We start from the raw sequence: 24,994 nt of genomic DNA, 5'->3' as shown, positions 1-24,994 counted from the left end.
CAGGAGGACAGTCACAGTGGACGCATGCGCGTTCCGATCAGCTCCTCCAACGTCCAGCCCCTCCTCCATCCACAGCATCTCAGTCGGTTAACCGTTATCTTACCTAACCAGGCTTTCCACTCAGTGCGTCTCACACGTACAGAGTATTAAAAACGTCTGCGTAAACCAGGCTTTACCTTCTCATGAGAGGATCTAGATCACACTATGTGAGCACAGTGTAAACCAGGCTTTACCTTCTCATGTTGCACTGTGTTGCACAGAGAACTGTGACCCATTAAAAGTAGTTACCTCTTCCCAACATGCATTGCACTGTTTCAGAAAAAAAAAAACGGGACTAACTTTTCTGAGAGTCGATGGGCACTGATGCTCATTCCACAGACAAACAGCGGCGGCCATTAGCTTAGCTCTGTTACAGTTAGATTAGTTTAGCATTTAGCACTGTTCTAACTTCTGTTCTCTGTTGATCTGGGAGAGTTTAGTCAGGAAGCAGAGCAGAGGACTGAGTCAAGAACACAACATGTCAGCGAGTAAAGTCACATCCCAGACGGTAAAAGCGGGCCTCAAACGTACTGGACCGTCAGAGCGGACCGAAGGAGGAGACGAACTATTTGGGCTTTTTAAGAGAGAGATGTCGGAGGAACAGATCTACCAGACCTCCATGCTGAAGCAGCCTGTGATAAAGTTACACAGAATAAGTAAGTGCATGTTTACATGTCACTGTACACTTTGATTTCATCTTCAACAGAAAGCACATGTACACAAATGTTGTGGAGTAATGCTTTCTCCTATAGGAGTCCTAGCGCTAAACTCAAACTGTAGTTAATTGTCTCCACCAGGCCGAAGGCATGGGTAGAGTATGTTTTGCCCTCCGTGTGTATGTCCGTCTGTGAACAGCTAATCTCCGGCACCGTTTGGCTTAATCGTAGTCAAACTCTGCACACACACTCCCTGGATGCCTCCACATGGCCCTGTTATAGCGCCACCAGGAGGCCGATTATTGCAAAACACATTTTTGGACAGCACACCTACTGATTTGGTCCAAACATTACTCAAATTGGTACACAGTCTCTCTGTAGCCATTACACAAAACTGGTCTTTCAGATTTTTCATACTCCATCCTGATTGGCTAAGATTGCCTTCCAAAGTTCGCAGGAGTGCTCAGTTTTGAAGAAAATGCCGCAAATCTTATGCACGCACATTCCCGCTAGTCATAGGAAAAAATGCCACTTGAAACTTCTCAAATCAGCCTCATGGTGGCGCTATAACTGGCATGGTTGTGTATTTACCTATAACTGCACCGATGTGTGTAAAACGTTGTATGCACACTCCCTAGAGGCCAAGGAAAACCTTTGCCTTGTTTCACATCTGCTCTTTATAGCGCCACCAGGAGGCCTTGTGTAAAACACATTTTTGAGTGGTGCAACCACTCCTATAGACAGCTATGTGTGTGGCTGTGTCCCTGTGTCTGGGTGTCCCTGGCTGTGTCCGAGCACGAAAATAGCGTTTTTCACCAAGTGTCGCAGCCTAATTTTAACCGGTTGAGGAGGAATACAGAGCGTGTGCTCTGACTATTCCAGCTGTTTACTCCTCCATTCAACGGTGTTACAGAGAGACACAGCTATTTCATATTTATTTATTTCATTTCAGTCATGGTTTTACATGATTATATTAAGCTATACATCTCCTTACAACGGTGTGTTACAGATAGACACACAGCTATACATCTCCTTACAACGGTGTGTTACAGAGAGACACACAGCTATACATCTCCTTACAACGGTGTGTTACAGAGAGACATACAGCTATACATCTCCTTACAACGGTGCTTTACTGGAGTTTGCTGCTAAATAAATAAATAGTGCTTGACTGCACGTTTAGGTCAGGAATCGATACGCAGAACCGAAAGTGAATTATTTGTATGGGTACCCGGTACCAACCATGTGTTAATTCGCTTCCTACTTGGACCCGGTACCAACCATGTGTTAATTCGCTTCCTACTTGGAACCGGTACTAACCATGTGTTAATTCGCTTCCTACTTGGAACCGAATTTCGGTACTCATCCCAGTATTAAATAGCGCTTGACTCTGCGTTTAGAACTGAAATTGAATTATTTGTATGGGTACCCGGTACCAATCATTAGAGTTCTCAAACTCTGCACAAACCCAACCAGGACAGACCCGACCCGATCGGGCCGGGCCTCGGGCTCCATGAAAAAAAAAAAAGTTCTGTTCTGTCTGTGTATTTATCTATTATGAAGATGGTGCTGACTGGCGATTCACTTTTACTCTGTGTAGAGTTCTCTGCCCAAACCCGACCTGACGTTTAGGGCCGGGTCGGGCCTTAAATCTATGCTAATTAGTCGGGCGGTCCGGGACTGATCAGTTAGGGCCGGGCCTTTATTTTCAGGCCCGTTGAGAACTCTACCAACCATGTGTTCATTCGGTTCCTACTTGGAACCGCATTTCAGTACACAGCTTGCATGTTGTTTTAAACATTTTATTTAGCCTATGTTTCTCTCTCATTCTCCATCCCAGATGTCCTTCCTGCCCAACTCAAACATGTCTACAGCAGAAATAAACATCTCAACAAACACCAGAGAATTCATACAGGAGAAAAGCCATACCACTGTGTCCAGTGTGGGAGTAGGTTCAGCCAGAGTAGTACTCTCAAACTACACCAGAGAATTCATACAGGAGAGAAGCCCTATGCCTGTGACCAGTGTGGGACTAGGTTCAGCCTGAAAGATAACCTCAAAATTCACCAGAGAATTCATACAGGAGAGAAGCCCTACCACTGTGTCCAGTGTGGGAGTAGGTTCAGCCAGAGTAGTACTCTCAAACTACACCAGAGAATTCATACAGGAGAGAAGCCCTATGCCTGTGACCAGTGTGGGACTAGGTTCAGCCAGAAAGATAACCTCAAAATTCACCAGAGAATTCATACAGGAGAGAAGCCCTACCACTGTGACCAGTGTGGGACTAGGTTCAGCCGGAGTAATTCTCTCAAACAACACCAGATAATTCATACAGGAGAGAAGCCCTACCACTGTGACCTGTGTGGGACTAGGTTCAGCCAGAGCGGTCCTCTCAAAATTCACCAGAGAACTCATACAGGAGAGAAGCCCTACGCCTGTGACCAGTGTGGGACTAGGTTCAGCACAAAAAGTGATCTCAAAGTTCACCAAAGAATTCATACAGGAGAGAAGCCCTACGCCTGTGACCAATGTGGGACTAGGTTCAGCCGGAAAAATAACCTCAAAAGTCACCAGAGAATTCATACAGGACAGAAGCCCTACCACTGTGACCAGTGTGGGACTAGGTTCAGCCGGAGTGATTCTCTCAAACAACACCAGATAATTCATACAGGAGAGAAGCCCTACCACTGTGACCTGTGTGGGACTAGGTTCAGCCAGAGCGGTCATCTCAAAATTCACCAGAGAACTCATACAGGAGAGAAGCCCTACCACTGTGACGAGTGTGGGAAACTGTTCAGCAGAATCGGTGAGCTCACACTTCACCAGAGAATTCATACAGGAGAGAAGCCCTACCACTGTGACGAGTGTGGGAAACTGTTCAGCAGAATCGGTGAGCTCACACTTCACCAGAGAATTCATACAGGAGAGAAGCCCTACCACTGTGACCAGTGTGGGAAACGGTTCAGCAGCAACAGTGGGCTCAAACACCATGAGATAACTCATAGAGACCAGCTACCACTGACAGTTAGAGACTTTGAGCAAAACTCTTCTCTGTAAAGTCTCACCTCAAACAACATCCCATCGTGAGATACTTTGGGCAATGTGATGGTGCACACTTACGTTTTGATACAACACACACACACACACACACACACATTCTCCCCTCAATACATCTTCCCCCTGAAGAACGACAATTGTAAATTCTAGGCTACCACCCAAAGTACTCACTTGATTACCTTTTTTTCTTTATTACATCATAACTTCCAGCGACAGCAGTGGATTAAAGTTACCATTTGCGACCGCTACATTTACAGAGCAAACGTGTACTGAAAACGTTCAGATTTATTTTTCTTTTAAAAAAGAAAAATATGTTATCCCAGTATTTTGTAACACAGTGTCAATTATCTAATGTAATCCTGGGCGCTACCACTTCCTCTGCCAACCTGGGGAGAGTAACGGACTGACCTCATGCCTCCTTCAATGCATGAGGAGTCCAAGCCGCTTCTTTTCACCTGACATTGGAGAGTTTCCCCGGTTGGACGTAGCGCGTGGAAGGAACACGTTATTCCAACCAGTTCCTTTCCCCTCCATCAGGCGCCTCGGCTGGCCAGGGGGAGGCAGCACCAGGATTAATGTATGTATAAAATGTATTATTATTAAATTTACATTTTAAATATAAAGTACTCTCCCCGGGACCACAGATGTTAGAATATATCTGGGACGGTTATTAGCACCCGTGCATTCCACGTTTTAAAAAAGCATTTTAATACGACCACCCTGGCTATTTTTTCTCACAATTGGGTGCGTTTGGAAATTCACAGTTGCAAACCTATTAGCTTGTGTTGACAGTGCGGTCAGTGTGTCTATATCGAACGCACCCAGAATCAGAATCAGAAGACTTTATTATATATATGTAAACATGTTAGGAATGTGGTTTGGTGGGACAGCAGAGTGCAGTTTACAACAACATTAGGACAAGTGCAAAACAGGACAAGACAGTGCAAAGAATAGTGAATAAAATAAAGTGCAGAGAGTTCAAGTGATCCGTTTAGAGCACAAGTCAGGGGGGGGGGGGGGGTGGAGGGAGGATAAAGGGGGGTGGGGGGGGGACACCAGCAGCGTTGAGGAGCCGGATAGCCGTGGGGAAAAAGCTGTTTGAATGTCGGGCCTTCATAGTCTTTGTGTGTATCCGAGTGCAACACATGCGTAGTTGAAAGCCTATGGCGAAAGAACTGACAACTATTTTGTACAATTTTGAGGTTGTTTTTTTATGAATTTTTACTGGAATATTTTCATGTTTCAATCCTTTTACTCCACTGTGAATCCCTTGACTCCTTCAAAAGCGCTCTCAAAGGGCACCTACGGACGGCTGCAATTCCAAACCTGGCCCCCGTCAAATGTGAACCCCCCCACCCACCCCTTTTCCCCTCACTGTATATTTTTTTTTTACCCTTTTTACCCCCTTTTATGATTATTTCCTGTTTTTTCCTATACACAGATCTAATGTTTGACTTTAGTTCAATGTTTGTTTTGTAAACGCCATTTACAATGAAGGGAACATTTACGTAATAATGTGTCATTTATTGTCTCTTCATTGTTAATGGCATTTAATGTTTGTGTTTGCACCGTTTGTTTTACATCACCTAATCAACATGAGTTAGACTTTAATATATTAGCGCCCCTCACTTCACACGGGTGTGATTTCTTTAATATGTATGCCATACTTTTTTCCCAAAGTCTCCTGAACTTATGAACACAGTATTTGACGTTGAACAATTTTTTTTTTTAAATCCATGTCGTTCCACCGCATCTCCACTACTAAAGAGTGCTGGGTTGCACCCCGAAAATAGCTGATCTACAAGCTCTCAACGCGTCTCAGTGCGACGCCTTGAGAGCTTGTAGATCAGCTATTTCCGTCCAAAAGTGCCCTCTTACGGGATTTCAGCCCCTGCCTCTAACACTGTGTGCATGTCCCTGGGCATATCGGCCTGTCACTGACCAACAGGTTTGTGTGTTTTAGTCGTAAACTTTACATCGAGACTTTGACGTGTAGTTTGAACGTCTTATTGATGGAGTTCATTGTGTTCCAGTGTGTGTTGATGTGTTATCATGGGCAGTGGCGTGCACAGATGGACACTAGGGGGTGCTAGTGATGTGGTGGTGGTGATGTGTTATCATGGGCACTTCAGAGAGCATTTAAATAAATCATTCCCTTTGGTTTATGCAGCAGCGCCAGTGAGGTGTGCGTTTTCTATTTTGACATTTGTCGTCATGTATTGTTTATTTCTGTTATATGTTAATGCTTCTGTATATGTTTTATTCTATAATCTGAATGTTTGTGTTTATGCTTTATTTTGTTAGATAGTTTGACGTTGTGGACTTATTGGTGTGAGAGCCAATAAATCCACCATCCGCTTACAGGTCTTTAAATAAATACCGTCTGAAACTTCTATGGGAAAAATGAATGAGAAATTATCTTCCGGGCTGCTTGTCAGGGGGCGGGACTGCAACGCTCTAGCCTTGGGAAGCTTCATGATGCTCTGTGACATCATAGAAGGTACTTTTGTTTCTCCACCCACATCCATGTTATTATTATTGTTGTTGTTGTTGTTGTTATTATTATTCCTACAGGCAGGTGTTCAGGTGAATTTTACCCAGCTTTAGATAGAGTGATAGTGATAAATCCCACAATGTTTTTTTTTGTTGTTTCATTATTTTTGGTTACTGGACCATTAATTCTCACGTGTACCAGGAATGGGTGGACCGAAGGAGACGTTGAAATTCTCCTTTGGTCCACCCAAGTTCACAAAACCTTTTTTCTTTTTCTTTGAGGGAACACAAATATTGAATGCTATTAACAATGAATGGCCAGCGTTGAGTGTTTGTGTAAACACAAACATTGATGACGAAGATGCAGGGGACGCAGATTCTGATTGGCCGGAATGAGATGATGTATGTACGATGGTAAGAGCGCCCCTCACTTCACACAGGGGTGATTTTTGATGCAGCTTTTAATATATGGTCATGGTCACAAACATTAAATTCCCATTGTCAATGAATGGATTATTTTACTTCATAGTGTCTGAGCAAATAGGCTTAGTATCTATTGTATGTAATGATGATGTAGGATGATAAGAGCGCCCTAGAACTCATTTGGTTCCATGTGTTAAAATGGGGGTCCGTAGCCTAATGCATGTCAAACCTGCAGGGGGTCCTTGAAATGAAAACGGTTGAGAATCACTGCTAGAGCCGGGGGGATGAGTTCTGTCCTCGCAACCGTTTGAACCCAAGCCCCCTTTCTGAAACCAGCTCCTCGCCACTCGCCCTACACACTTGCCCTCGATATGCGCGTTCACGCGAGGCTGCGCCATATTAAGTGTGGTCCGAAACCAAGCAGCCTTGAGTGGAAGTGGCTTATATAAAGCCCTCAAGAGGGCCTGTCCACACCGTAGCCTAAAAGATTTTGCGCAGCCGACAGTTTCGGTTGTCGGCTGCCGACACTTTGACTTCTTCCGGGGCTTTGGGCGGTTCCGAGAGGAGACGCACACGGAAGCCTATTTATGGCCTGTAGTCCTCTATTTCGAAGTGGGCGTGAGAGTGACAAGCTGTTGACACAAAGGCGCATTCAAGTGTAGGCTATATAGGTGATGCTTTGCTACGTGGCTATAGAGTCATGACTCTCTAGTCGACTGGTTAACGTACGTGCCTTTGGAACAGAGGGCCCGGGTTCGCCTCCTGGCTGAGGCTACAAAAGTTTTGTTTTCGCCGACGACTTGCGCGACGGCCAGCTTACATCTGACGCGGAGGAGACCTCCGCGTCAGATGTAAGCTGCCGACAAGCATAAAAATGAAGTGTGTCACCCGGCGGTGAGAAGGAGAAGGAGATTTTTGATTGATTGATTTAAATATTTATTAACAGTTTGCAGAATTACAATACATTTCAAGCACAAACTCAATACAAAGACTGTTAACTGTGTGTGGACGACCCAATTAAGCATTACACTTGTTTACAACAGGGTCCACATTGTTCAGTTCATCAAAACATTAAAGACGTACAAATAGACACTTCTATATAGTTAAAGAACAGAACTGGAATTCATCATAAAAAAGTGTTCCCTGACCGTTTAGCTGAACAATACGCCACGGCCGCGCGCGTCGAACCCGGGCCGAGGCGGTGAGAGCACCAAACCTTAACCACTAGACCACCACGGAGATGGATAATGATGATGAGAAGGGCAGCACATGGTGAAGAGAACGGGCTATTTTATAAAGTATAAAGTTATTTTCAATGTCATGGAACAGGGTTACAATACATAAATAACAATATAATTCAGGGGTGCCATGGATGAAAAGATTACAGGGGTGATCTGAAGCAAACATGAGAATCACTGCTTTACATTACTTCAGACGATTTTGGACAGACAATGTTACTTAGATGGCATTTCTGTTGGCTTAGATAGCATTTGACACAGACTTATAGCATGTTATGTAGACAGCACTATAATTGTATTGTATATAGTGTGGGGTCTCGCGAGCGACACCCCGCGATGGTAAGTGCGTTGCCAGGGCAACCAGACAAGCTGTCAGACAGAAGACGCCTCGGATCGTAAGACACGCCCTCGGCCGCCTAATAGGGGATGTCTACGTCCCGAATCTCCTCCTCCACCAGATCGAGCTGATGGACGGACCGCACCCAAATCAGCAAGCGGCCACACCCGGCGTATAAAAGGAAGAGTTAGTAGTCGGTCTGACAGCGGCTGGTTCACACACACACGCTCACGGAGGCACGCACACGCAAACCGTCGGGGGGTAAGCAGACACACACGCTCCCACCAAACACACACACTCATGTGTATAACTCTGCATGCCTTAACTGTCACTCTCCTCATCACAGGCTTTCAGGATCGGGCCAGGAAATGTCCGAGGGGCAGAGACCTCGGACGAGATAAATGAAGTATAGGAACTGGAGTTCCGGATCTCACGTTATCGCGCTGCAACAGGGGGGCAGCCCTGCCACAACGGCGAAGACGGGGAACCCATAATAAAAGGTCGGAAGGAAACCTATTAATTCCAAAGACATTGCATTGAGAACTGTCTAGCAAACAGGCACTCATTATTTACGCCGGTTAGGCTGAACGGCTGGTGCTCTCTCGGAGCTGAATCCCCGCTATGGGAGAAGACCCTCTACAGTAAAGGATAAATACTGACGACGTCACGAAGCAAGATCCCGCCGTCATCTCTTATCATTTATTATTATAAGGAGCCCTCCAGTGAGGAGACGAGCTATAAGAAAACACGTAACCTAAGTTGAAACTAACGTTTTGTTCTCATCCTCTCCAGGCCGTGGATTGACGCCTGTGAAACCTAATAATACTGTATGGACTGAACTGAGCAGAAGAGACCTATGTTGGGCTTCTCCTGTCTGTGTGAAATTGCTATAATTTCTGCTCTGTGAATAAACAGCCGTTTTCAAGTGCTGCAATACCCTGTTCCGCCTGTTCATTCCACACCAAGACTCCACAATAGTCATAGCACGCCATAGTACATATGTATAGCATAGTAGTAAATATGTATAGTCTATATGTATAGTGTATGTATAGTTTCATTATATAGATATTCCACTGTTACTTTCTTAGCTTACGCATGTTTCATGATATTGATAAATGCTTTTATGTGATGTATTCCCATGCTTTTGTTCTTGCTTAAATGTAAGTCGCTCTGGATTAAGAGCGTCTGCTAAATGCCTAAATTGTAAATTGTACTTTGAGGTGCCCAGATATCTCCCTGTATCCCTCGACATTCACAAGTCCCTCCCAGGGGCGTTTGGGTCTGTGAAAGAAGAAAACTCCAATTGAAACTCCGCCCGTAGATGGCCTGCAGGCTGCATCTGTTCCATTGGCTATAGTGCCTATCACTGCTGGCTGACACACTTCATTTTTATGCTTGTCGGCAGCTTACATCTGCCGCGGAGGAGAGCGTCAGCTGTAGGCTGGCCGTCGCGCAAGTCCTCGGCGGAAGACGACCCAATTAAGCATTACACTTGTTTACAACAGGGTCCACATTGTTCAATTCATCAAAACATTTAGAGACGTACAAATAGACACTTCTATATAGTTAAAAAACAGAACAGGAATTCATCATAAAACAGTGTTCCCTGACCGGGAATCGAACCCGGGCCGCGGCGGTGAAATCGCCAAACCTTAACCACTGTCAACCTTTTTTGTCCCGGGGCACACTTTTCATAGCCTCAAAATCTCGGGGCACACCTAGATATATGGTGTGTGTATATACTGTATATATACCGGTGTATGTATGTATGTATATATATATATATATATATATATATATATGAACCCAATATACTTTTAAAAACACACATGACAGGACTCGTCAAATAACTTTAAAGAGAAAGAAAAGGACAGAGACAGTGCCTCAGTTTCACCAATTTATTTTTGAAAACTCATACAAAATGTAGCACACACATGTTCAATTTGTCAATGCAAAGTAATACTTCTAAATAAAAAAAGGAGTTGTAAAAACAAGAACAAAAATCTTTTGCCACAATACAATGGTCTTAAACTTTTGTACAAAGAAAATCGTAAAAAGTAATTGATAAAAAGAAAAGTAAATATTTTTGACAAGTTCTTGCTAATTCCTTTGCAGCATCTGGTGGCACCAAGCCCACACCCCCCGCGAGTTTGAATGCTCTGGCTATTACTGTTTCTGCCAATGTATGTGGCATTTTTAACTGTGCCAACATCTCTGCGATTTAGTAGCTTAATTCCAGACCTTTTTCAGAAGTCTTAGTAGTACTGCGTATCAAGAGACTTGCCTGTTTCGTTGTGTCTTTCTCCTTTTTTTCTTTCAAGCTCACGAAAAAGTGTTTGTCCTTCGTAGCGAGTTCATCATGCATGGTATCAAGGTGGCGCTTCAGTTTACTCTGAACCATGCCGCTGTTTGCAAGCTTGAATCCACAAACTATACACAGCGGAATCGGGTACGTTTTATCCCCAGTAAACGTGAAGCCAAACTTCATGTAATCATCGTGGTACAGTCTGGCAGGGGCTTTCTTTGTAGGCGTTGCGTTAGTAGCCGCCGTTGTTGCTGCTGTTGCCAGGCGATTAACATTTCTATGGCCGATGGTCGTTAAGAGTCTATTGTTCCGTCGTCATGTTGTTTTCGGACGTCTATTTAGACATGTGACAACAACAACGACGCAACAATAGGACGCCTAGCTATCGCTTTCGGGGGAGGGCTAGTGTTACTTTCGGTCAAAATCTCGAGGCACACCTGGAGATTTCAAAGGCACAGTAAAGTGCCGCGGTACATAGGTTGAGAAACACTGCAACTAGACTACCATGGAGAAGGATGATGATGATGATGATGAGAAGGCTGTGGAGGCTGAAGAGAACGGGCTATTTTATAAAGTTTAAATTTATTTTCAATGTCATCAAGGATCAGGGTTACAGTAAATGACAATGTAATTCAGCCAGGGGTGCCATGGATGAAAAGATTACAGGGGTGATCTGAAGCAAACATGAGAACCAATGCTTTACTTTATTTCTTCAGACGATTTTGGACAGACAATGTTACTTTGAGGTGCCCAGATATCTCCCTGTATCCCTCGACATTCACAAGTCCCTCGTGGCGTTTGGGTCTGTGAAAGAAGAAAACTACAATTGAAACTCCGCCTGTTCCATTGGCTATAGTGCCTATCACTGCTGGGTGACACACTTCATTTTTATGCTTGTCGGCAGCTTACATCTGCCGCGGAGGAGAGCGTCAGCTGTAGGCTGGCCGTCGCGCAAGTCCTCGGCGGAAGTGGAGCATTTTCTCCATCCACCAGCTGTCTAAAAACCCGGTTTTTCGGCTGCCGACAGCCGAGACTGTCGGCTGCGGAAATTCTTTTAGGCTACGGTGTGGACATACCCTATATAGGCTATAGACCGATTCCGTACCGGTTTCATGGTTGCAGCCTACGTATTTCCTGTAGGCGGACTCGACATAGCTGCGGGAGTAAAACCCTCACCAGGCGCACCTCTTCCACTACAGTGAACGGCAGAGTGACTGATGTTAGTTTGCCTCAAACTTTACTCCTTTACCTGCTTTTTTACTAACACTAACATTACAAAAATGCCCAGAACATCGAGATGAACCTGTGTAGTTTATGGCTGCTCCAACAGTAGTGGCAACATAAAAAAAACAAAAAAAAACGGAATGTCTAATATCCACCTCGGTGGCGGAGACCAGAGCCATTGAGTAATGGTTGAGACAAAGCAGTGAAGGGTCCTGAAAGATACGTAATTTCCCAATACCCAATCTTTCTGTTTTATGAACACAAGGCTGCTGTATTTTATACCTCATACTAAGCATTTAAAGTATGAGGTATAAAGTACAGCAGCCTTGTGTTAATAAACAGAAAGATTTGGTATTGGGTAAGACTTGCGTTATGTATCTTTCACTGCTTTGTCTCAACCATTACTCAATGGCTCTGGTCTCCGCCACAGCGGTGGATATTAGACATTCCGTTTTTTTTTTTTTTTTATGTTGCCACTACTGTTGGAGCAGCCATAAACTACACAGGTTCATCTCGATGTTCTGGGCATCTTTGTAATGTTAGTGTTAGTAAAAAAGCAGGTAAAGGAGTAAAGTTTGAGGCAAACTAACATCAGTCACTCTGCCGTTCACTGTAGTGGAAGAGGTGCGCCTGGTGAGGGTTTTACTCCCGCAGCTATGTCGAGTCCGCCTACAGGAAATACGTAGGCTGCGACCATGAAACCGGTACGGAATCGGTCTATAGGCTACCTATAACTTCTGTCACACCATCATATATTTTACCCAATATTTGTATATATTTTCCATAAAGAATTCTCATCAAAATATATTAAAGTGCAGCAAAACATGGCAATTTGATGTACTCTTTAATATTTCAACATGGGAAAAAAATATAAAACAAAAAATAGATATGGAGGGGCCCTATAGGGCGGTGAAATCAGTGAAAGATGTGGGTATTATTATTATTTTTTAAATACAGCTATTTAAGAATGTTATACATGCCCCCCTATCCTAACCCTGCCCCCCCCCCCAACATGCAAACATCACCCACTTTATTCTACTTAAGTCTTTATTAGTAGTTTAATGACTATAGTAGGCTAATTCAAATGTATCTTGTCTTTTTATGTCCAATGTATTTGTATTTAAGTTCATAAAGTTAATAGCCTAAAGCCCAAAAACAGTTGCGTACGTGGAGTTGCATGGTGACCCTTTGCTGTGGTTTGGGCTTAAAACCCATTCTGAACAGGAACCCCTTAGGTGTTAGCATCATGTTAAATGCTTTAGTTATTGAAAAAAAGCAGATCTACAAGCTCATAGCGCGCCACCGAGTGGCGCGCTATGAGCATGTAGGTCTGCTATTTTTGAAAAATCGAAGAACGACTGTGACATTTTTAGAATCTGATCTCAGGTCAGAATGGGTTAATCAGACCAGTGTGTGTCCAGTGGAAACCTCGTATGAATCTGATCTCAGGTCAGAATGGGTTAAGTAAACAAAGCATTTGAAAATGAAATAAAACTGTTTACTTTCCTGGCGGGTCCATGTGAGAATGGACCAGTAACATAACCTGGTCCATGTGAGAATGGTCCAGTAACATAACCTGGTCCATGTGAGAATGGACCAGTAACATAACCTGGTCCATGTGAGAATGGACCAGTAACATAACCTGGTCCATGTGAGAATGGTCCAGTAACATAACCTGGTCCATGTGAGAATGGACCAGTAACAGAAACACCTGGTCCATGTGAGAATGGTCCAGTAACATAACCTGGTCCATGTGAGAATGGACCAGTAACATAACCTGGTCCATGTGAGAATGGACCAGTAACATAACCTGGTCCATGTGAGAATGGTCCAGTAACATAACCTGGTCCATGTGAGAATGGACCAGTAACAGAAACACCTGGTCCATGTGAGAATGGTCCAGTAACATAACCTGGTCCATGTGAGAATGGTCCAGTGACATAACCTGGTCCATGTGAGAATGGTCCAGTAACATAACCTGGTCCATGTGAGAATGGTCCAGTAACATAACCTGGTCCATGTGAGAATGGTCCAGTAACATAACCTGGTCCATGTGAGAATGGACCAGTAACATAACCTGGTCCATGTGAGAATGGTCCAGTAACATAACCTGGTCCATGTGAGAATGGACCAGTAACATAACCTGGTCCATGTGAGAATGGTCCAGTAACATAACCTGGTCCATGTGAGAATGGACCAGTAACAGAAACACCTGGTCCATGTGAGAATGGTCCAGTAACATAACCTGGTCCATGTGAGAATGGTCCAGTAACATAACCTGGTCCATGTGAGAATGGTCCAGTAACATAACCTGGTCCATGTGAGAATGGTCCAGTGACATAACCTGGTCCATGTGAGAATGGTCCAGTGACATAACCTGGTCCATGTGAGAATGGTCCAGTGACATAACCTGGTCCATGTGAGAATGGTCCAGTAACATAACCTGGTCCATGTGAGAATGGACCAGTAACATAACCTGGTCCATGTGAGAATGGACCAGTAACAGAAACACCTGGTCCATGTGAGAATGGACCAGTAACAGAACCACCTGGTCCATGTGAGAATGGTCCAGTAACATAACCTGGTCCATGTGAGAATGGTCCAGTAACATAACCTGGTCCATGTGAGAATGGTCCAGTGACATAACCTGGTCCATGTGAGAATGGACCAGTAACATAACCTGGTCCATGTGAGAATGGTCCAGTAACATAACCTGGTCCATGTGAGAATGGTCCAGTAACATAACCTGGTCCATGTGAGAATGGACCAGTAACAGAAACACCTGGTCCATGTGAGAATGGACCAGTAACAGAAACACCTGGTCCATGTGAGAATGGTCCAGTAACATAACCTGGTCCATGTGAGAATGGACCAGTGACATAACCTGGTCCATGTGAGAATGGACCAGTGACATAACCTGGTCCATGTGAGAATGGACCAGTAACATAACCTGATCCATGTGAGAATGGACCAGTAACATAACCTGGTCCATGTGAGAATGGACCAGTAACATAACCTGGTCCATGTGAGAATGCTGCATTAAAAAAGCTGCATAAAAAATCACCCCTGTGTGAAGTGAGGGGCGCTCTTATACCATCGTACATACATCATCTCATTCCGGCCAATCAGAATTTGCGTCCCCACCTTCGTCTTCAATGTTTGCGTTTACTCAATGCTGGCCATTCATTGTTAATAGCATTCAATGTTTGTGTTCCCTCAAAAAAAAAGAACTTTGGTGGACCAAAGAAGAATTTCAACGTCTCCTTCGGTCCACCCATTCCTGGTACTCGTGAGAATGGTCCAGTAACCAAAAATAATAAAATAACAACAAACTTGCTCCCTGCTTGCTCCATGCGGGGGGAGGAGGGCATGAAGACAGCCATGGAGAAAGCTTGTCTCGTCAAAACCACGTGACTCCCATTGGAAATTAAGTGTGAGCTGCTCCACCAGATTCCTGACAAGCCTTTTCTTATCAGTGCAATTGTAAGGGTTGAGAATGTTCTTTGTCACAAGAGCGGGAAGTGCTGATCAGATGGAACTCTTTTTCAGAGTAGGTCTTGGCGATATCTTTAAAGATGGACAAGTTAAGAAAAGCTTAAGTTGCAAGGCTTAGGTTTAGATTCTCATACAGACTTGATTGAAGTTTATAATCCGACAGAGAACGGTTCTGGCAAGATGCCTTATATAAGGAGGGGATGACGTCACAACTAGGTAGGCGTGACGTCAACCCTGACAGCAATAGAAATACAAGGGCCAAGGTTCATTATGGTTTTGCCTGTACGAACCAATAAATGGTAAATGGTAAATGGTGCATTTATATAGCGCCTTTATCCAAGGCGCTTTACAGAGATTGTGCATTACATTCACCCATTCATACACCGATGGCAGCGGAAACCATGCAAGGCACCAACTAGCACATCAGGATCAATTAGGGGTTCAGTGTCTTGCTCAAGGACACTTTGACAGTAACTCTGGGGGAGCCCGGGTTCGAACTGGCAACCTTACGGTTAACCATCCAGGCACTCTACCCCTGAGCCACCGCCGCCCCACCAATCAGAAAGGATGTCTCATCTCATGTGACCTCTGAGGAACCAATAACCAGAATATCTGGTTATTATATCTGATCTCTCGTATGTATTAAACCAACCTTAAGTCAGTCGACAGGCAGGCAGGCAGGCAGGCAGGCAGGCAGGCAGGCAGGCAGGCAGACAGACAGACAGACAGACAGACAGACAGACAGACAGACAGAAATGGCACAGCAGGGAGTTCAACTGGATCAGGAACAGTTGTGCTGTTCTATCTGCCTGGATCTACTGAAGGATCCAGTGACTGTTCCCTGTGGACACAGCTACTGCAGCAGGTGTATCGAGGTACACTGGAACCAGGACGACCAGAGGGGGAGGTTCAGCTGTCCACAATGCAGACAGGTCTTCAACCCAAGACCTGTTATGAAGAAAAACACCATGTTGGCTGAGGTGGTGGAGACCCTGAAGAAGACAGGTGAGACTGATTTAAGTTATCTTGTAAATACAGCTCACTCCCTGTCTGTCAGATGTACATTTAGAAACCAATGAAGAGATGAAATGTCTTATTACAAGAATATTGAAGGCTAACAACAAGTGTGTCAGGATATTTTGAGGGGAAACAATAATAATCTAACACAGATTGATGGAAAGGCATGATGGTAACAAAGATAGGCGGTAACAAAAATAATAGTTATGAGCAGGCCCGAATGGAATACGCGGCTGCGGTGTTCAGATGAAAACACGTTCATGTTGTAGTTTACTTTACCCAGGCAGTAAACTACAACGTGAGCGGGACCGTACCCAAGTTCCCTCAGCCCTATGTTCCCTCATTCCAAAACAGACCCTATATGTTCCCTCATTCCAAAACAGACCCTATGTTCCCTCATTCCAAAACAGACCCTATGTTCCCTCATTCCAAAACAGACCCTATGTTCCCTCCAGTGGGGGCTGGTGGTGATTTGGGGTGGGGGGGCTGTAAGGCATCAGTTATACTATAATAATGCTACCCATAGTTCACCCTGCAGCAACAGAACACATTACAGATACCAAGTTACAGCAATGACACCACTGGGGTCTAGTCTATCTACTTTGTTATAGCAAATGCTCCACAACAACACAGTGAACTCCAGTGAACGTTGTTCGTATGTCCGTATATATATTTTTTTTAATATTCACAATTTTAAATATATAGTGTCAGGATGACATGCTCATTAATATGTTGCAGGAGATTTGCTCGCCATACTCGCCATGCGAAAACTTTATATGCCTTATGCTCCAAGGGCTATCTGAGCTGACAGTCCTGGTCCACCTAAATGCTCTTGGCTGGGGTATGCCCTATGCCCTATATAGGTACCAGGGTCAACTCACATAAGTTACCCGAACCTAATAGTCTATGTACGTGACCTGCCTCGTCTAGAGGCGACACCCAGGACTACGTGAGGCATAGCAAGCTCTGCCACGTCCAGGTTATAGAACCTTGAAAAAGGTTGACGGAGATGACCAACTTGCAACCGTACACACATGACACATCCTGTATCGAAACACCCTTGAATAGTGCCCATAGTGCACTGCTCTACGCAGGGTATGGCAGTATCCTGTGTCCTCAGGCCTTCAGGAGGCTGAAACCCTGTACTGGCATAAGCCAGTTGGATGGCCTCCGCAATCCACTGGGAAAGCCGTACTTTAGTAATAGGGTTTCCTTTAGCTCCGGCACTCCATGTCACAAATACCCATATACCCTTCCTGCAGGGAGATGTCTTGGTCATTGCGAACGCAGTGATTGCGAATGCAATAAGCACTTACTATGAGACCCTGCAGATCATGTCTGTGTGTGTGTGTGTGTGTGTGTGTGTCTGTCCCGCTGTTACACTGTTAAACTTAACTTAAAATGAAAAAGAAAAAACTTAACTTAAAAAAAACCTTTAAAAACACTTAACTTAAAAAAACTTAACTTAAAAAAAAATCTTAAAAACTTAAAAAAACACAAAAAAACTTTACTTTAAAAAAAAAACTTTAAAAACACTTAACTTCAAAAAACTTAACTTCAAAATAAAATCTTAAAAAAACACAAAAAAGAGAACTTTAAAAATAAAACCTTAAAAAAGTATGTAATTTATTCTAATTGTTGTTATTGCCATTTACGAGCTGCGTTCGCTTCCCGCGTTTGCGCGTCTTACTTGTGTACAGTCTGAATATTTCATATCAATGGTCTTTTGTCAGGTGTGTGCTGTGAACAACAAGTGTGACTCAGCCTTTTTACACATTACCACATTTAACCAGACAAGGAAGGTAAAAAAATATATATACAAGGAACACTGAAAAACTATACTCTGGGAAATTTAAAGATTAGATTAAAAACCTATGGAAACAATAAAGTTCCTTTAAGGACAGTTCCGTGAGTGCTGGTATTCTCTTTGTAGGAGCCATGAATTGGTTTATGTTTGGTCTATGAAATGAGTGGGCTGTCACTGGTGATTAACGTGGATGATTGACGGGCATATAGGCGGACCTGATTCATTAAATACCTCACCTATTTTACCTGCTTCACACAGTGAGAGAGAGGGGGTGTGTGGGAGGCCGCACTTTTGTTGACCGCTTTATAGGCCTACCGCTTATTTTGCTTTATTTTATTTACTTTATTTACGTTTGATCGCTGTGACTACTTTGCTTTATGTTTGAGCACCCTTTGAGTTATGCGCCTTGCTTTAATAAAACAACGTAAACGCATTGCTTTGGACCCAGCAAAATCCTTTTGTTTGCGGAGCGCGTCTGACAACCTGGCCCATCCCATCGCCTCTCAGCGACTTATTTATACATTAATCTCCTGTAGTCGCTCAACACTCTTGTTTAACAGGTTCTTCCCAGACCGTGCACCCGATAAAATGCTCAGAGATATTAAGATAAATTGCAGCCATGCATGCTTCCTTGATTCCAGGGCTTAAAGCCAAAAACATTCTCAAGACTGAGCATTAGTTTTTGCAAATCTGCACTGATCTCATTAAATAGCCTATTTGCTAGCTATTTGCTAGCTTGTTTGGTTAACATGCTGGACTAAATCAAAAATAATTGGGCAGCGTTAACTTTCGATCGCTCCGAGAGGCGAGAGAGAGCTGAGGCCTGAGAGAGAGGGAGAAAGTGTATGTTTGAGAGACTGCATGCGATGTGCGTGCGAGAGAGAGCGAAAGTGTGTGTGTGTGTGTGTGTGCGCGTGTGTGCGTGTTTGGAGAGGGTGTGCGTGCGTGCGAGAGAGAGTTTGTGTGTGTGTGTGTGTGTGTGTGTGTCTGTGTCTGTGTGTATGTGTGTGTGTGTGTGCCGTGGAGAGAGTGTGTGAGAGAGAATATGATCTTTTTTATAGTTTCACAAGATAGTATTACTCAAAATATTAATGTAACACATCTGTTTACAGCTTTCCCTAGTGCCCAGTCTGCCCTCCTTTCCCTAGTGCCCACTCTGTTTTGGTGCGTACCTTTCCGTGCATGGTGCCCAGTCTGCCCTCCTTCCCCTAGTGCCCACTCTGTTTTGGTACCTACCTTTCCCTGCATGGTGCCCAGTCTGCCCTCCTTCCCCTAGTGCCCACTCTGTTTTGGTACCTACCTTTCCCTGGTGCCCAGTCTGCCCTCCTTCCCCTAGTGCCCACTCTGTTTTGGTACCTACCTTTCCCTGCATGGTGCCCAGTCTGCCCTCCTTCCCCTAGTGCCCACTCTGTTTTGGTACCTACCTTTCCCTGGTGCCCAGTCTGCCCTCCTTCCCCTAGTGCCCACTCTGTTTTGGTACCTACCTTTCCCTGCATGGTGCCCAGTCTGCCCATGTACCTTTCCCTAGTGCCCACTCTGTTTTGATGCGCATGGCAGTGTTGTGTTGGATTCATGTTCAGTATTTTTAGACGCCCACTTAGTCACAGCATGAGGCATCGTTTGTGAACTTGTAGATCTGCTATTTTCGACTAATGTTACCCTCAGAATGGGGATGCTAGCGTTTTAACAAATTGTCTTAGTTTTGCAGTATGATCTATAGGACTGAAACCCTGGCTGCCTGCCTCTCCAAGGCCCATGTACTGCTGAGAGGAAGACGTTTGCGTTGTATTTCATAAAGGCATGGTTGAGGCAGATGACTGACTGGCTATATAACTGACTGGCTAACTGACTGGCTGGCTGGTTAACGGACTGAGGGGCTGGCTGACTGGCTGGCTGGCAGGCTGGCTGGCTGACTGACTGGCTATATAGCTGACTGGCTAACTGACTGGCTGGCTGGCTGGCTGGTTAGCGGACTGAGCGGCTGGCTGGCTGGCTGGCTGGCTGAAAGCCACTGGCTGGCTATTTGATTTGTTATTTGTTTTGTACTAAAGAATGTTCATGAAGGAGTGAATTATTATTGAATAAAAATGGATGAAGTCGAAGGTTTGACTAATAGATCTTAATTACTTTGTTGTGGTACTTTAAGGTTTATTTAGCATATTTAGAGTTATTTTTGCTCTAAACACATTGATTATAGTCCTGGATAACTGTCTAAAACCTAAAAAAAAGAAAAACACTCCGGGAATCACTGAAGAAAACCTGCATATTCCGTTTGGCCTTAGTTATCAGGCAGCGGAGACATGCTGTTAGTCTACCAAATATGAGGGTACAGGCACATACAAATGAAATACATTTCTATCAGATTGAAAAATACATGTAACATGTATGTCAATCTATATCAACAGGACTCCAAGCTGCTCCTCCTGATCACTGCTACGCTGGACCTGGAGATGCGGCCTGTGACGTCTGCACTGGGAGGAGACTGAAAGCTGTGAAGACGTGTCTTCAGTGTCTGGTCTCTTACTGTGACACTCACCTCCAGCCTCACTATCAGTCTCCTGCCTTTAAGAGACACCAGCTGGTCCAAGCCTCCGGAGAGCTTCAGGACAACATCTGCTCTGGCCACAACAGGGTGAGGGAGCTTTTCTGTCGTACCGATCAGCAGTGTATCTGTTCTCTGTGCTCCGTGGAAGAACACAAAGGTCACGATACCATCTCAGCTGCAGCAGAACGGACTGAGAGACAGAAAGAGCTTGATGCGAGTCAGCAGAACATCCGGCAGAGAATCCAGGAGAGAGAGAAAGACGTGAAGGGGCTTCACCAGGAGGTGGAGTCCATTAACCACGGTGCCGACAGAGCAGTGGAGGACAGCGACACCGTCTTCACTGAGCTCATCTCTTCCATGGGGAGAAGACGATCTGAGGTGAGGCAGCTGATCCGAGACCAGCAAGAACGCCAAGTGAGTCGTGCTGAAGAACTGAGGAGGCGTGCGGAGCAGGAGGTCACTGAACTGAGGAGGAGACATGCTGAGCTGGAGCAGCTCTCACTCACAGAGGATCACATCCGTTTCCTACAGCGTTACACCTCCTCCCTCTCGACCACCGGTGACTCTACACACCCAGTCAGCAGCCATGTCCGTCCTCTGAGACACTTTGAAGATGTGACTCTGGCCTTGTCCAGGATGAGGGACAGACTGGAGGACATTCTCACAGAGGAAGGTACAAACGTCTCGGAGACAGTGAACAGAGTGGATGTTTCACTCCGGGACAGTTTATTGCACGACGCAGACCACGCGGTTGAGCGGGGCCCCGAGGCGGGGGGGCCCCGCCGCCCGCCCGCCGTCCGCCCACGGCCCACCCTCCGCCCGTCCGCCTCAGCTTTGCTGGGAGCCCCCAGATTGGTAAATCCGCCACTGGTTTCACTGTTAGCACCAGCAGAACCCAAGACCAGAGCTGAGTTCTTACAGTATTCACGTCCGATCACACTGGATCCAAACACAGCTCATCAACGCCTGTCTCTGTCTAAAGGGAACAGGAAAGTAACAAGGATGAACAAACCACAATCACATCCTGATCACCCAGAGAGATTCACTGGCTGGTGGCAGGTTCTGAGTAGAGAGGCTCTGAGTGGACGCTGGTACTGGGAGGTAGAGATCAGTGGATCTGCTAATGCAGCAGTCTCATATAAAGATATCGGCAGAACAGGGCCTGTTAATGAATGTGTATTTGGATACAATGATAAATCATGGTGTTTACGGCCTATCAACGGAGGTTATAATATCAGACACAGAGGCATTGAGACTCCTATCCCAGGCCATGTGTTCTCCTCCAGAGTAGGAGTGTACCTGGACCACAGTGCAGGTACTCTGTCCTTCTACAGCGTGTCTGACGACACCATGACTCTCCTCCACACCGTCCGCACCACGTTCACACACAACCTCCATGCTGGAGTTAGGCTTTATTCTAACACTGGAGGAGCCACTGCTGAGTTGTGTGACCTCAAGTAGATCACACGTTTGTTTTTTAGTCTCTCATGTCAGCATGCAGAATAGTTTCATTGTAATGTTCTTGTTTTTCTCTCAGCCTGCGTTGTGAGCTTGTAGATCAGCTATGTTTGATGGTGCGTCGTATGATGTATATAAAAGTATATAAAAGTATATAGCAGGGACGTGCAGAGAGTGTCAGAGGGGCAGGGGCTGAAATCCCATAAGAGGGCACTTTTGGCCAAAAACATTGCGAAAATAGCAGATCTACAAGCTCGTCCCTGGTATAATGGGCCTTAAAGTGGTTAATAATCTATTTTAATATGTCGTTCTCCTCTTGTATTCATACACACTCTTGTAGTTTATTGTTTATTGTTTATAAGGATCCCCATTAGCTTTTGCCTTGACAAAAGCTAGTCTTCCTGGGGTCCGACACAGACAAACATTTAACATTTAACAAAGGCAATACTTACAATTGTTTACAAACACTAACTCAAAATAAAACATAGTAAAATAAAAAATAAAAAAATAAAATAAAAAACAAATAACATAGCAAAAAAATCACTTTCAACACATTATACATTTGAATTATTATTTTCCCAGGGTTACTGCAGTATGATTTACATAAGGTGTTCTTTTAACTTGATTTTAAAGATGAATTTTGTATTTGTATTGGTTATACACTTTGGTAGTGCATTCCAACCTATTACTGCTCTATAGATAATAGAAGATTTAAGAATATTTGTTCTTGGTTTAGGTGCCACCAAAACACCCCAACTGGCTTGTCTAGTCATATGGTTATGTTCGTCTCTTACATGTGCTACCTGTTCAAAGAAATACTGTGGTTTTTTGTCCATTAATACAATTCTGAAAAACGTAAGAATACGTGAATGTAATCTATTCTCAACAGTAAGCCATGATAGATTTCTGTGCATTTCTGCAATGTGTGTCCTGTTGGAACACTGAAGAGCTAATCTGGCATCTTTGTTTTGAGCTATTTGTAATTTATGTATGTATGTCTGTTTTTGTATATGTAGAGTTTGGCTCAAGGGCACATGGTTGTTATGGGAATGCAACCAGAGACCAGGTGTTCTAACCATTACATCATAAAAGTAATCATGTGTAACTTTTTAAGATTAACGTTATTTTTTGAATAATCAAACATGTGTTATATGATGTCCCTGGCACAATTTTCACAATAAACATGTCGCATAAATAATGTTTATTATTGTATTATTGTTATTCTTTACCATTTATTTAAACTAATGAAATGCATAGCTCACCTGGTTAGGCCTAGTCTATCCACATTCTCTCACCTGGTTAGGCCTAGCCTATCCACATTCTCTCACCTGGTTAGGCCTAGCCTATCCACATTCTCTCACCTGGTTAGGCCTAGCCTATCCACATTCTCTCACCTGGTTAGGCCTAGCCTATCCACATTCTCTCACCTGGTTAGGCCTAGCCTATCCACATCTCTCACCTGGTTAGGCCTAGCCTATCCACATATCTCACCTGGTTAGGCCTAGCCTATCCACATCTCTCACCTGGTTAGGCCTAGCCTATCCACATTCTCTCACCTGGTTAGGCCTAGTCTATCCACATTCTCTCACCTGGTTAGGCCTAGCCTATCCACATTCTCTCACCTGGTTAGGCCTAGCCTATCCACATTCTCTCACCTGGTTAGGCCTAGCCTATCCACATTCTCTCACCTGGTTAGGCCTAGCCTATCCACATCTCTCACCTGGTTAGGCCTAGCCTATCCACATTCTCTCACATGGTTAGGCCTAGCCTATCCACATTCTCTCACCTGGTTAGGCCTAGCCTATCCACATTCTCTCACCTGGTTAGGCCTAGCCTATCCACATTCTCTCACCTGGTTAGGCCTAGCCTATCCACATTCTCTCACCTGGTTAGGCCTAGCCTATCCACATTCTCTCACATGGTTAGGCCTAGCCTATCCACATTCTCTCACATGGTTAGGCCTAGCCTATCCACATCTCTCACCTGGTTAGGCCTAGCCTATCCACATCTCTCACCTGGTTAGGCCTAGCCTATCCACATTCTCTCACCTGGTTAGACCTAGCCTATCCACATTCTCTCAAAAGTGAAGCAAATAGTATAACGCTAATGATATTGCCTGCCTGCCTGCCTGTCTGTCTGTCTGCCTGCCTAGTGAGTAGTGAAGTCTCTCCATGTAAAAACATCTGGTTGTGACCCCTAGGGGGCACTAACAGTCTTCCTAGTAAACATGCATGATCGTCACATCTCAACAGACTTAGTTATGATGTGATATGTGATATGATTCAAGTTATTCAACAATACTTTATAATTATTTAATACATGCAATTAAATATCTATCTCCACTCCAGCCAATCGATTGATTGAGCGTCTAACTTTAGTAGAGTGTGTGTGTGTGTGTGTGTGTGTGTGTGTGTGTGTGTGTGTGTGTGTTTGTGTGTGCGTGCGCGTGTGCGTGTGTGGGGTGTGATATTTGTGCATGAAGGATATCAGGATATATCAGGTTGTTTTTAGTGCTTTGGCATGTTGTGAGTTCTTTATATGGTGCTATGGTGAAAGTATATTTCTAAATCATGACAGTTTTCAGAAAAATTACTCAGTTTCTTACTTTCTATATCAGTTGGTGCTCAACGTTTTTCATGTCAAGGACCAACAGAATATGTATTTGGCCTCCGACCCCCATCTGAAGATATGTTGTTCCAGGGACCCCCCCCGGAAGCAAAGATTTGAGTTAATAACGTTCACTCTGAAAATAAATTATATTCTTGCAACATTTTCACGATTTTTCAAAGATAGCAGATCTACAAGCTAGATCTGCTATCTAAAGTATGACATAATGCTTAATATAAAACACCAAAAAGTGGTTCCTGTCCTGAATGGGTACAACTTTCAGGTATTTTGAT

The 24,994-nt window shown here is 44.3% G+C and overlaps 1 protein-coding gene across 1 annotated transcript; it reads left to right on the top strand.

Moving 5' to 3' along the window:
• Positions 1 to 15,989: 15,989 nt before the first annotated feature.
• Positions 15,990 to 22,277, top strand: LOC310868751 (E3 ubiquitin/ISG15 ligase TRIM25-like). Its single transcript, XM_083779211.1, has 2 exons — positions 15,990 to 16,272; positions 20,497 to 22,277. Exons 1-2 carry the CDS (start codon positions 16,023 to 16,025, stop codon positions 22,095 to 22,097), a joined length of 1,851 nt encoding a protein of 616 aa, XP_083635337.1. The 5' UTR covers positions 15,990 to 16,022; the 3' UTR covers positions 22,098 to 22,277.
• Positions 22,278 to 24,994: the final 2,717 nt, after the last annotated feature.

Source organism: Protomyctophum parallelum (genome assembly GCF_964188405.1).
Source record: "Protomyctophum parallelum genome assembly, chromosome: 13".
Lineage (NCBI taxonomy): Eukaryota > Metazoa > Chordata > Actinopteri > Myctophiformes > Myctophidae > Protomyctophum > Protomyctophum parallelum.
The sequence above is the reverse complement of the archived record's forward strand: the minus strand, read 5'-3'. Positions and strand labels throughout refer to the sequence as shown.